The sequence below is a fragment of the Mesoplodon mirus genome (assembly GCF_964341445.2).
Source record: "Mesoplodon mirus genome assembly, chromosome: 5".
NCBI classification, from domain to species: Eukaryota; Metazoa; Chordata; class Mammalia; order Artiodactyla; family Ziphiidae; genus Mesoplodon; species Mesoplodon mirus.
In genome coordinates this window covers 111,883,242-111,897,462 of record NC_138980.1, presented here as the reverse complement: position 1 = coordinate 111,897,462, position 14,221 = coordinate 111,883,242, and the positions used below count along the sequence as shown (strand labels likewise).

Genomic DNA, 14,221 nt, shown 5'->3' with positions numbered 1-14,221 from the left:
CCAGTATTCCTCACTTCTGTGCACCTGCGTGATTTTATAGCTTCTGAGGAGAAAGCAAGTCTATTTTTATGAATATTTTAAGCCAAGTTTGTGTATCTTCCTTTCTTTCCAGCAGGCATAGACTCTTTTTGATTGTTAAGATGCCTTTTCAACAGAACCATACCTAAGAGTTTTTTTTTTCAACATTCACAAAATTGCCTTGGATAGAGACAAGGTGAAAGGGGGCTGCAGAGAACTCATCCAGTTCATTCATTTTATAGAAAATTAACAGTTGCCATAGAAATGAAGAGACCTGTCAGGACGACATGGACCATACTACTAAAACCCAGGTCTCCTCATTTTAACTCACTTTCCTTTGACATCTCTGTCCTTGGTGTGTTATAGAAACTGCCTGTATGTAAATGCATAAGTTGCATTTACAGCATTATTGTTTTCCTGACTTACAGTGCTCTTTCTTTTCAGTGCCGATTATTGATAAGGTTGTGTCCCTCTGAAAACACTGTCTTAGGTCTCTCATTTCTTCTACTTCATAAACATTCATCTCTAAATGATTCTCTTTAAATACTTTCTCATGATCACCTGTGGATTGTTTATAAAAAGAAACATATTTAGGGCCTCCCTGGTGGCGCAGTGGTTGAGAGTCCGCCTGCCGATGCAGGGGATACGGGTTCGTGCCCCGGTCTGGGAGGATCCCATATGCCGCGGAGCGGCTGGGCCCGTGAGCCATGGCCGCTGGGCCTGCGCGTCCGGAGCCTGTGCTCCGCAACGGGGGAGGCCACAGCAGTGAGAGGCCCGCATACCGCAAAAAAAAACAAAAAAACAAACAAAAAAAGAAACATATTTAAAGCAAAATTTATTAGTTCGGCTAAAATAGCTTGAGATATAAATGTTTTCTGCAGAAGACACTGAGTTTTTCTTTTATTAGCAGGCAGCATTTTTATCTATTTTTATGTTGCTTCATTTTTCTGATTAAGCTTAAAAATGAAAAGGAAGTGACAAATTAAAGGAATTTTTTAATTAATGCAGGCAAAATTATTAATTGGAGGGAATTTACTTTTCCATAGCTATTTGTATTTTTAATTTTAAAGTTTTCCTATAATAGAATTGTTTATTTAGTTTTGCATGTATTAGGATTGTGATCACATATTTTAACTTTTGAAAAAAAATTTTATTACATAAGAAATACATATCAACTACAGGGCTTCCCTGGTGGCGCAGTGGTTAAGAATCCGCCTGCCAATGCAGGGGACACGGGTTCGAGCCCTGGTCTGGAAGGATCCCACATGCCACGGAGCAACTAAGCCCGTGCGCCACAACTACTGAGCCTGCGCTCTAGAGCCCACGATCCACAACTACTGAGCCCACAAGCCTAGAGCCCATGCTCCGCAACAAGAGAAGCCACCACAATGAGAAACCTACACACTGCAACAAAGAGTAGCCCCCGCTCACCGCACCTAGAGAAAGCCGGCGCGCAGTAATGAAGACCCAATGCAGCCAAAAATAAATAAGTTAAATAAATAAAATTTAAAAAAATACATATCAACTACAGAAAACTTACAAAATACAGAGTAGTTAAATAAATAACACTTAAGAAAAACAGCTGTAATCCTAACACTCGCAAGGAATTACTGTAATATTTTGTCCCCAACCTAGAGCTTCCTCTGCACAAATATATATAAAAATATTTATATGGTAGGTTTATTTTTTAAATGGAATTCTATATGTATTGTTTTAGAAGCTTTTTTAATTTACCAGTATATCATGAATAACTTTTCATGCCCATAAATATTTTTCTACATTTTTTGTTATGAAAATTTCTGTATTTGAAATTAATTATATAAATACTATATAGCTGTTAAAAGAATGTTGTAGAAATTTTATAACACTGTTTCAAAGCTATTTTAATAAACTTTTTTTCTTCATAGGAGAAAATATATCACTGTTATAATTTGATCCCAGCTAAATATGTATAATCAGATATTAAGAAACTTTATTTCCTTTGCATGAGCAACTATCATGGTCTTTAAATAGTTATAGCTATTGCCAGTAATTCCTAGAGGAAACTGCCATTTTTATATTTCTCCTTTTGTATGCACAGATTGGAGAAGACTCCCTAGAGAGTTGATGCCAAGAAAAAAATGCAAAAAAGGTACATTAACTAATATAATAATAATAATCCAGGTGGGAAAAGGTACATTAACTAATATAATAATAATAATCCAGGTGGGAAAAGGTTATTGCTTAACTTCCATTTAATATGGAACTGTCAATCTAATGTTACACTCAATGTTCTGAATGCTTTTTCTTAAAATATTTTTGACATTATGATTACTTTGTTGGAGCCTTTTGCTGTTGATTTTTTGTTTTGTTTTCTTTGCTTTTGTTTGTTTAATTGTTTTTCCTTTATGGAATTTTGATGTGCTAGGAAAGACTTTTCAATTATGTAGATATTCTCATTTGCATATTTGAAAGTTTTAAAATGATTATACTGGCTATATTTTAAGTTTTTAACTAAAACATTTGGAACTGGTAACTTTTGGGAACTGTCAAATAGAACTTTATGGTGTACATAAAATATCACAGTGAAAGCTTCTGTTGTGTTACTCTCTCATAATTCCACCAAATACAAAGTTGTTGAGCATCTACTATTGCCAGACACTGTGCTAAGAGGGATAAAACAGTGAGCAAAGTAGGAGTAATCCTCTCCCTCACAGAGCTCACAGTCAGTTGGAGTAAAGACATTAAATGTAACACACTGTCTTCACTGGGAGGCCAGGGAAGGGTTCTTTGAGGAAGTACAATTGAACTCCAGATTGAAGGACGAGTACAAGCTTGCTAAGATGAGGTTGTGGGAGAGACATTGAGAAATTGGGTTTTTTAATGCGTTTTTATTGTTGAGTTTTAGGAGTTCTTTGTATATTTTGGATGATAGTCTGTAGGAAAAACACTCTTGCTGGGTGTTTGTCCTTTCCTGTCACACCACTACCACATTCACAGCAATTCTGACACCAGATGTATGGAGTTTTTTCCTGCACATCAAGCCATGCTCTGCAACACCAGCTGTGTCTCCTACAATTTAATTCCGTTCTGACACTAACTGGAGTTAGCACAGACCCCACAGATTAAGGGCTCCGTCCCAGGAGACTACTCCCCACTACAGATGTCAATCACAAGTATAGTGTGTCTCCAGGTTACCCACGAATTCTGTCTGAATTGGCTACAAATCAGAGGTTCCCATGCCCTCCACCCCCAACCTTGGATTTGATTTGCTAGAACAGCTCACAGAACTTAGGGAAACATTTACTTAGGTTTACCAGTTTATTATGTAATAAAGGTTATGATAAAGGATACAGATGAACAGTCAGGTGAAAAGATACATAAGATAAAGTCTGGAAGGTCGCCAGTGCAGGAACTTCTGTCTCTGTGGAATTGGGGTGTGCCACCTTCTAGTACATGGATATGTTCACCAAGCCAGAAACTCTTGGAACCACATACTTTGGGGATTTTTATGGAGGCTTCATCACATGGGCATGATCAATCATTAACTCAATCTCCAGCCCCTCTCCTCTTTTCCAAGGGATGAGAGATGAGGCTGAAAGTTCCAGGCTTCTAATCATGGCTTGATGTTTATGATAACCCACCCCATCCTGAAGCTGCCCAGCAACCCACCAAGTGTCACCTCCTTAGAACAAAAGACACTCCTATCACCCAGTAAATTCCAAGGGATTTAGACACATATTAGAACAACAACAAAAAAACACACTACTGTCACTTAGGAAGTTATAAGGGTTTTAGGAGTTCTGTGGCAGGAACCAGGAGCTGAGACCAATATATATTATTTTCTATTTCACACAATCCTTTTTCAAATATGTCTTTGGAAAACATTTTCTCCTAGTCTGTAGCTTGTCTTCTTATTACGTGACAGTGTCTTTCATACAGCAGTTTTTAATTTTAATGTAGTCCAGCTTATCAGTTCTTTTTCTCATGGATCATGCCTTTGGTTTTGCCTCTCAGAAGTCATCACCAAGCTCAAGGTCATCTAAATTTTCTCCTATGTTATCTTTTAGGAGTTTTATAGTTTTGTGTTTTACATTTAAGTCTGTGATCCATTTTGAGTTAATTTTTGTGAAGGGTGTAAAGTCTGTGTAAATTCATTTTTTTGCACGTGGAAGTCCAGTTGCCTTTTTCTGTATTTATGTGGGTCTCTTTCTGGGCTCTCTATTTGGTTTCGTTGGCCTATGTATTTATTCTTTCACTTATACCACTGTCTTGATTACAATAGCTTTATAGTATGTTTTAAAGCCAGGTAGTGCCAGTCCTCTAACTTTGTTATTTTTCTTCGGTGTTGTGTTGGCTATTCTGGGTCTTTTGCCTCTCCATACATACAGTAGAGTCAGTTTGTCGATTTCTGCAAAATAATTTACTAGGATTTTGATTGAGATTGCATTGAATTTATAGATGAAGTTGGGAAGAAATGACATCTTGAAGATATTAGCTCTTCCTATCCATGAATATGGAATATCTCTCCATATATTTAGCTCTCTGATTTCATTAATCAGAGTTTTGTAGTTTTCCTCATATAGATCATTTTGGTAGATTTTTACCAAAGTATTTCATTTTGGTGGGTACTAATGTAAATAGTAATATGTTTTTAATTTCAAATTCCACTTGTCAGTTGTTCATATATAAGAAATCTATTGAATTTTGTATATTAACCTGTATCCTATAACCCTGCTATAATTGCTTATTAGTTCCAGGAGTTTTTTAGCCAGTTCATTCAGATTTTCTACATGTTGTCTGTGAACAAAGGAAGTTTTATTTTTTCCTTCCCAATCTACATACCTTTTGTATCCTTTTCTTATCTTATTGTATTAGCTAGGACTTCCAGTGAAATGTTGAAAAGCAGTGATGAGAGGGAACTTTTTTGCCTTATTCCTGACCTTAGTGGCAGAGTGTCAGATTTTTATTATTCATGATATCAAGTTTTTCACCACTAAGTATGATGTAACTATGAGGTGTTTTTGTAGATATTCTGTATCAAGTTGAAGAATTTCCCCTCTGTTCCTAACTTACTAAAAGTTTTTATCATGAATGGCTGTTTGATTTTGTCATATGCTTTTTCTGCATCTATGGATATGATCATGTGATTTTTCTTCTTTAGCTTGTTAATGTGATGGATTACATTAATTGATTTTGGACCAGCCTTATATCCCTGGGATAAATCCCCCTTGACTGTGGTGTATAATTCCTTCTATACATTGTTGGATTGGATTTAAGAATATTTTGTTGAGGAGTTTTGTATCTTTATTCATGAGAGATAGTGATCTTTAGTTTTCTTTCTCATAATATGTGTCTGATTTTGGTATTAGGGTAATTCTGACCTCATAGAATGAGTTAGGAAGTATTCCCTCGACTTCTGCCTTTTGAAAGAGATCCCCCTCTCCTTTTTAACATCTTTATTGAGGTATAGTTGACATATAATAAAATGCATATATTCGAAACATACAATTTGGTGAATTTTGGCATATATATTTTAAATGGAAGTATTTTTATTTTGTTTTATTTCAAAGCTACAACATATAAGAGTATTTAGCTTGATTGAGAACAGAATTATTATATATTGAGATCTGATAGTTTACCTGCTGTCCTTTATACCCTTGGCTTTTCTTAGACAAATATATTATTTTCACAATAAAATAACATTTGCTTGAATGATACTGGTCATGTCCTAGTGGATCACAAATTTTTAGCAGATTTTAAAGAGCTGAAAAGAATATATCTGATTTGGAGGAATTAATGTTCAAATACATCCCACCAACTGCTCATCCCTAGAATCACATATATACATTGATGATTTGTAAAAGCTTCCAGTGCATCAGGATTTTCATTTGTTGAAAAAGAAAACAACAAAACTTTCTTTTTCCATTCTTCTTAATATTTTTATTGCATATTATATAATTTTTGTGTTATGTTCCTGGTAAGCTTATACTCTCTCTTTTGTTAAAATGGCCTCCCTTGATTTACATGAAAGTAGACAATACCAAAACAGCCAAAGACTGAAAAAGTTTGTTTCTTGAAGAACCAGCTATTGGCAGGTGTTGAAAGAAACAAAAAAATTCAAATATATGCATGTATTTGGCCAAAGATGAAAAAAAATTCATGTAAATGTTTTGGGGTTGAAACAGTCTTTTAACAACTTTTCATAATTTGACACTTCTTTCTCAATTATAAATAATACATAGCCAAATTGCTGAGTAGACTTGAATATGCAACTGACTTTCTTGGCTAAGAGATTAATAATTTTGATAAGTTTATTTACCTGACCATGTTCTATAATATCCATTTAACAGATTTGTGTGTATGAAATTTAAATAATTTGATAAAAGCTCCTTAGAGACAAAGACTTCTTGATGTAAGTTACATTCTTAGCTAGTGTTTTCTAGTATCAATATTATAATATATATTGAGAGCTTTTTCATATATGATATTTTATGTGCTACAATTCAGTTTAAACAGTCTTTGCTCTCAAGGGGAACAGAGATAGTTACCCATCATTAAATCTAACTATTTTTTTTATAACTTTTGTTTGAGCAAAACCTCACTAATATGTATGTTTGGGAGTTCTGAACTCAGTGACTCCCTGAGGGGCAATTTGGTATCACAAAATAAATTGTAAATTCCATCAGTTATGGGTCATGCACCACAATCTAAAAATTTCTTCTGCTATAGGTTAAATGTTAATCTTTAACAAAATTACATCTTTCTGAGCCATATTTTCCTCTGTTACCAAGTAATTTCTAGGTATTTAGTTTGATTTGGGGAAAGAATGGTAATACTTTTTGATCACCATGGGACAATTTTGTAACATATCATAATGTTTTGGTAACTGACTAGCAGGATCTATATGTGAAACAATTTTTTATACCCTGCAGTTTCACATTAGCCTCAAAATGCAATATTTTTGATATAGCTTAAAAAATTTTGTATCCCAAAGCTATTAAAACATTTTATTTATATTGCTTTGAGTTTTCAGATTCATATGATGGGTGTGTTTGTTCCATTTAACTATTTTAATCTTCATTACAAAGATAATGCTATGCTGCCCTGAATATAACCTCTTTCTCATCTCTTTAACCACTGGCAAATACATATTTATTCTACACTTGTATGTTTTTTAATTGAAGTATAGTTGACTTACATATTATATTAATTTCAGGTGTACAACATAGTGATGTGATAACTTTTATACATCATGAAATGATCACCACTATGAGTCTAGTTACCACTGATTACCATATAAAGTTATTACAATATTATTGACCTATTCCCTGCACTGTACATTGCATCCTCGTGATTATATATTTTATAACTGGAAGTTTGTTTTTTATTTTCCCAAACCTGGTAGGATTGCCCTATTTAAAATTCCTGATCAGTGAACAGGAAGCCAGTGCAGATGATACATTTGTGGGAGCCTTTCACTGGCCCTCTAGTGCTTCTACCTGAGGGAACATTGTCGCAGTTTGGGCCCTGAGGACATTAAATGCCAGTTCAAGTTTTCAGTAAAGATATCTGGTTGCAGTCTTAGAAAATATCCTATTAAGTGATTATCTTTTACTCCTCACCATGGAAAATTGGTGATGTGTGCTGATTTGTTTTGTTCATTCTTTAGGAAAATTAATTCATCCTGCAAATTATGTGTGCCTGGTATGGCATACCAGCATGCTAGATGGCATATTAAAAGGTGAAGACATTTAATATACAATTGCTGTTATAGAAAAATGTGTTAACAGTGGTTTTACTTCAGCAGGCCCCAAATCCAAAAAGGCAAAAGATACAGGCAAAGGCACTTCACTCACTAATACTGCAGATGTATTGAAAAAAATTGAGGTAAGGTTTTCTTCTTATTATAAGAACAAACTGAAAAAATGTCATACCTCTTTTTGTCTTCTTCCACCTTTCCACCTTCTCTCTCTTTTTAATAACATGTACACTTGGCAGAGCCAAGCCCAGCATACAGGGTAACTAGCAAGGTTTGAACATTGTTGGCTGGGAGATATGGGGGCTCCATTCTGTCCTCTCTATGACTCACCTGTCAGCTTGCCTCACCTTTTGTCACCTGACTCCTTTCCCACTCTATTCCTCTTTTCCCCTTGCATTTGGATTATGCATGGGAAAGAAACATGAATGTATATCTTTAAAAACCTCTCATTTTTTTTCTCTTATTGGTATGTGTGTATTTTTAATGCTTTTCTTCTGCTTTATGTTTAAGTGTAGAAGACTTTATTGAGGGAAAATCCTATCTTATGGCACTTATTTTTATATCTTTATTTTTTAATATTTCAAAAAAAAGATGTAAAATTAAAAAGATTAATAAACTAAAAATATGCCCTCCCATCCCTGTCCCTAGCCATCCATTCAATTCCTCTATTTTAGACGGCCAGTGTTACCAGTTTCTTATATATCCTTCCAGAAACATTTTATGCATAGAAAATACAGAATTTTTTTCTTTTTAATGACAAAAAAGTAGCATATTGCACTGTTTTGCCTCTTCACCCTATCACTTAAAATATCTTGTCAATGTTTCCATGTCAGTCTGTGAAAGAGTTCCCTCATTCTTTTCTTTTTCTTCTTTTTTTTGGCTATACTATAAGAATGAACCATAATTTATTTAATCAGTAATCTATTGATGGACATTATGTTTCATCTAGTGTTTCACCATTATAAACAATGCTGCAGTGAATCCATGTTAAGTATGTGATTTCACATGTTTAGGATAGATTTCTAGAAGTAGACTTGTTAGGTCAGCTGTTATGTGTACTGTATAATATGGAAAATATGGATAAATATTGGCAGATCATTCTCCAGTGAGGTTATACCAGTTTATTCCCTTTATTCCCACTATCAATGCATGAATTACCTTGCATTGATGGTGATGGTGATGGTAATGATAATGATGATGATGAAAGCAGCTAGCACTTTTTGAGAACTTTTTATATAGCAGGCTCTTTGATGAGCTATTTACATCCATTATGTGCTTAAGTCTTCATAAGAACAAAGAGAGATGGGTATTATTATTCCTCACTTACCGATGAGGACGTCAAGGCTTTAAAACTTTTACTTGCCTGGCCAAGTTGGCATAGCTACCTGGTAACAGAAACTCAACTTTTAAAATTTTACTTTTGACCAGTACTTGAGCTGAAGATAACATGTCTGAAAATCAAGCCAGGAGGATTGTTGAAGGAATAGCAATAACTGTCAGGTTTTACTGTGGCGGAATGATGGATGGGGTTGCAGAACTAGCCATCTTGTATTGATTGAACACAGATTCTGACTGTTCCTAAAACTTCCTGGAAAGAAGTTTCTAAGATGATATGTGCTATAAGGAAGATAGATCTGGACCTCTGGATGTGGTTTCTTATAAGAAAAAGTTGTATTTCCTTATTCTCTACATTTAAACACCTTTTTTCATTACACACTTTGTTAAAACTTGAGTTTTAAATCTAGAAATCCCAATGAGTTAGCAGCTTTATTTAATAGAGCAAAGTTAGCCTCCAGATGACTCCATTATTGTTCATTTCTTCAGCAAAAGTAGTGGCAAGTGTTCTTTAATAAAACTTCTTTAATGGAGAGGGAATGACATCCAGTCAAATCTCATGGTTATTGTGTGAATAATCAGACAGCAGTAAACTAATATTTGAGCTTATTTCTGTATGACATAGAGGTGGCTCTGAGTGGTCTGTAGTATTTAAGCTAGAACTGTTAACTGTTCATAATTCAACTGTTTTCAAAGTGTTTTCACATTGTGTTATTCACATTGTTCTTTAAATAAATCCATAAAGTAGTAGGGGTAAATAGTTATATCTCACAGAACAGAAAATGGAGACTACTAAGTAGATGAATTAAAACTAATACCTTAACACAAAAGGAATAAACTGATGAGACAGTGTGTATGAGATCTTTTTTCTAAATTTCATAAATCTGATATTTGTTAACTGATTTAGGTATTTTATTGGTTTGATTTAGGTCTATGTAGTAGAAATAAAGTTGAAGTTATTTATTTAAAGATAATTGAGGTGGCAGTAGTGGAAGTCAAGACCTCCTAGTCCCTACATAGCACTGAATGAACTCTATATTTGAAAGTATTTTTACATAACTGGTTTAAATAATTCTATTGCTAATTATTAAATAATAGCTAATAGCTAATAGCATGGTTCTTCAGATATAGCGTATACCTTGCACAGAGTTAAATAAGTATAGCACTACAGTTCCCTTTTAACTATACAATCTTGTGGGTTGTAGGCCTTTTTACTAGAGTTTGATTAAAATAGAAAAGAAAATTTCATATCTTAATTAACATTAATATATCATCATTGTATGTATGTGTTTTTATAAACACTTAAAAAATCTGTAAATACTATTTTGTTTACATGCAGTTTTCCAAAGAGATTGCCAATTGGTAAAAATTGCACACATTATATTGTAGTAATAACTCATATAAGGTAACATGGGTCAGTATGAAGATAAATCATCTTATGTCTATTACCTTGGTCTTATTTGTTCTACCTAAGTGGGGTAAGGTGACAGGAAGGGTAGAGTTTGAATTTTGATTAAAAATTGAGACTATCTGATGTAGTCTTTCATTGCCTTTGGTTTTCTTAAATGTAATTAAAGGGATTAAAAAATATTTAAGAACCAAATGGAATAGTTAAGTTGTAGTCACACCAAATACAAAATATGTTTTCTCTCTGTATGTAATCTACAGAGCAAATATCTTATAATAGGGTAGAGTATTTACAGATTTATGAATTAGTGTTCTGATTACTGATTAAGAATAATAGTGTTTTAGTTAAAGTGATCTTATACATTAATTATGAGTATTAATATATGAAATTATTGCTGTCCCCCACCTCCTAGAAAACTGGTGAAATTCTGTCACTTGTGCAAATTAAGCATAGAACAATTTAGCAAATGGATGGTAACAGTAATAAAAACAGGTCACTTTTTATCAAATGGAAAAAATTATTGGTAGTCATAATAGAAATATAAAGATGTAATCTTAAAGTTAAATCTCTGTCTTATGAGAAGGTGGCAGTGGTTTTAACAAGGTGGATAAGTGGAGTCATCAGGTAATCAAAGTTTCTCTAACTCTGCATCTCTTCTTTGCCTTCATTCTTAGAGTTGCTAATAATTGCTAATATTTACTGAGATTTGAGTTTTAATCTCTCTTTTCTTAATGTACCTGCCAGATACATTAAGAAACAAAAATCCTTGGAAATGGGAAGTAAATAATGAGGGAGAATAGAGATAAGAACATGGATAATCTGCAAATAGGATGACTTGATATTATTTTAAACAGTTTCACTTAGAAACTAAAACATAAACATTTTGAAATGTTACCATTACATTCTCTTTTCTCCTTTCATGTTTGAAGGAAAACAAAATAACATTCTGAAAGTGCTTCTCCATAAACAGAATCAACTCAATATTTTAGAAGGAGGTAGGATAGGAATCATAAAAATAAAGCATTGGGCAGCAGAGCTGATATCACAGCATGACTCAAGACCCAGTTATGAAGTAGCAAACTCAGAGAAAATACCAATGTAATGACAGGCCATTTAGTCCCATCTTTCTTGAGTTAACTCACGGTGTCCTAGGTGGTGGCCTGGAGGCGTTGGTAAGGGAGGGTTAGAATTAGGGTGATAGGTAGCTGTTCTCTTGAGGTTGAGCAGGCAAGTCAGAGTCTAGTGGTTTCATTTAAATTAATGAAGCTCATTTATACCAGGAATTGGAAAAGAGAGGTGATGGTGAAAAATCAGATGAGGAAAATGAAGAGAAAGAAGGAAGCAAAGAGAAAAGTAAAGAAGGTGATGATGATGAGGATGACAATGCTGCAGAACAAGAGGAATATGACGAAGAAGAGCAAGAAGAGGTAATGGTCTATTCTGGGAGAGTAACAAAGTTAACTAAGCTTAAGGATGATCTAATATGGTATATAATTAAAGTAAACCAACAAACAAAAACCAAGTTGATGGGAACCAGGGGTATATTATTATCACTGGCATCAAGTTCTTGGTACCAGGAGAATTATTATAGCATTGAAATTATAGTGATACCAAATGGAATGTAAGAGGTAAAAGTAACTTGATAGGCAAATTTGAAAGTGGAAGTCCACAAGTTAAGGAAATTGATCAGATTAGTTTAAGATCTATATACATACAATTTTAAGTCAGCAATAAGGTAATTAAGGGTTTAGTCACATAAGTTTGAGGGGGGAACTCTGCAATACCATCAGGTTTTAAATCCCAAAGTGCAAGTGGACACTACCAGAGAACATTCATAATCCAACCTCAAGTATCTCAGTCAGAACTCAGTGTTTTAGATTTGGGATTTCCAACTTTCAGAAACATGGTGCATTTCAAAATAAGCTGGAGTCAGTCAAGCAGGGTAAGTTTGTTGGTCACAGCCTCTTTGGGACTTTGTAAACGTCTCATGAATTAACCCTAGGCTGAGAGTTTCTTCTGCATTGCAAGTGACCATTGTCTTCATTTCAGCTTCTCACACCACACTCTGAATCTTTTTTTTCATCTGAATTGCTCCACCTAAGAAATCTTTATTATATGCTACAAGTACTTTACATTAAATTTTGGATTCTTATAAAATTTATATTGGTGTGCAGTGAGGAGGTACAGAAACATTTTTATCTGTTTCCAAGTGGTTAGCCAGTTGCCTACCTCATGTACTAAATAATTTTCTTTCTGCATGGATTTGAAATTTTCTTTTATCAGCTATTAGATTCCTTCACGTACTTAGATATATTTCTGGACTCTGTTCCATTGATCTATTTCTGAACTATCACTAAGATGTTCCAATTAATAGAAGCTTCTGATTATTTGTTAATATTTTTAGAACATGTTACCCTTCTTTTTCAGAATTTTCCTGAATATTCTTTGGCTTTTGAAATGTTCTGTTTATAAAGTTTACTTGAGTTGAGCTGTGTTGAAATTTAGATCTGTCCTAACAAGAACAGCAAACATTAGGATTCTAGTAATTTCAGAATTCTGTATTGGGTCTTAACAGAGTCCAAAACACCACCAGTGGGTTTATATAACTATATTTCATTTAAAAAAACCCCCAACTTTCTACTTTAATAAAGAAAGGCTATATATTCTGAGTGTGAGGCTGGGTGAGTCAGGGTATAAGCAAGCTCAAAGCCTTTCCAGATTTAAAGCTACTCTTTGCTCTTTCTATCATTTAACTAATTAATGAAAAATTACTGCTAATTAACTCACCTGATATATATTGAGGATTTAAAGAGCATTTTGTTTTGAAGAGTAAAGTGGAGCAAATTATCTATGTAACACCTACATATAAAATTGAGAAAATATAGACTTTTTTCTTTCTGCACTCTTTTGAGTGTTACAATTAAAGAAAAAAGCAGGGGCCCAAATGAAGCCAAGAACCATTTAAGCCATCAATTTCAACAAGTTCTCACTTTGTACCAATCTTTGTATTAAGATTACTAATCTCACAAAATTACCTAATGCGCATCATTGAACATACTTGGAGGTGCTCATGTTTAAACACAAGTGGCATATGCTCAATTTGAAATACAGTATCTCTTCCTTACTCATTTCCACTTGTATGTACAACTTGGCTAGCTTATATTTTCACACAAGTGTCCTTGCCAAGATCTCACTTACAAGGTGGACTCACTTGAACTCTCAACCATTCCACTCGTCCCTGGTACATGGCCTCCGGATTCAGCCAGGTTTCCAGACTGTTGGATTTCTTGGCACCAGAGAAACCAGGCCAGCCTCCTAGGATCTTAGCTGGATACGGAAAATTAAAGTGTTTAGGGAGGACAAAGTAATGAAATACATATCTGAATAATACAGGTTACCTTTCTTATATTATTTATATAAATCTATATATAAAATCCCCCCATGCAGATACTAAAAAAGGTGATATCCAGGAGACTTTCTTTTGAGAACAGTCCCTATTTCTTACTCTATCATAATTTCTGCTGTAGATAGTAGAGATGTGGAGATTAATTGGGGGGGGGAGGGGGTGAAGTAGAAGAGAATAGCTTTATTGCTTTGCTAGGCAAAGGAGGCCACAGCGGGCTAATGCCCTCAAAACTGTGTATCCTGGAAATTAATTTTTTTATGGCAAATTTTAATCATTTACAAAAACTAGTTACTAGTATAATATAAACACCTAC

The 14,221-nt window shown here is 34.2% G+C and overlaps 1 protein-coding gene across 5 annotated transcripts in view; it reads left to right on the top strand.

Moving 5' to 3' along the window:
- The window catches only part of POLR3G (RNA polymerase III subunit G), a 97,572-nt gene that overhangs the window by 79,539 nt on the left and 3,812 nt on the right, over positions 1-14,221 (top strand). For 4 of the 5 annotated variants that reach the window (XM_082620445.1, XM_082620444.1, XM_082620441.1 and 1 more), the window contains exons 5-7: positions 2,099-2,149; positions 7,805-7,887; positions 11,783-11,929. In XM_082620445.1, coding sequence (XP_082476571.1) covers positions 2,099-2,149; positions 7,805-7,887; positions 11,783-11,929 — 281 coding nt within the window. The remainder of the gene's footprint in view (positions 1-2,098; positions 2,150-7,804; positions 7,888-11,782; positions 11,930-14,221) is intronic. The other variant, XM_082620443.1, reaches the window with a different exon arrangement.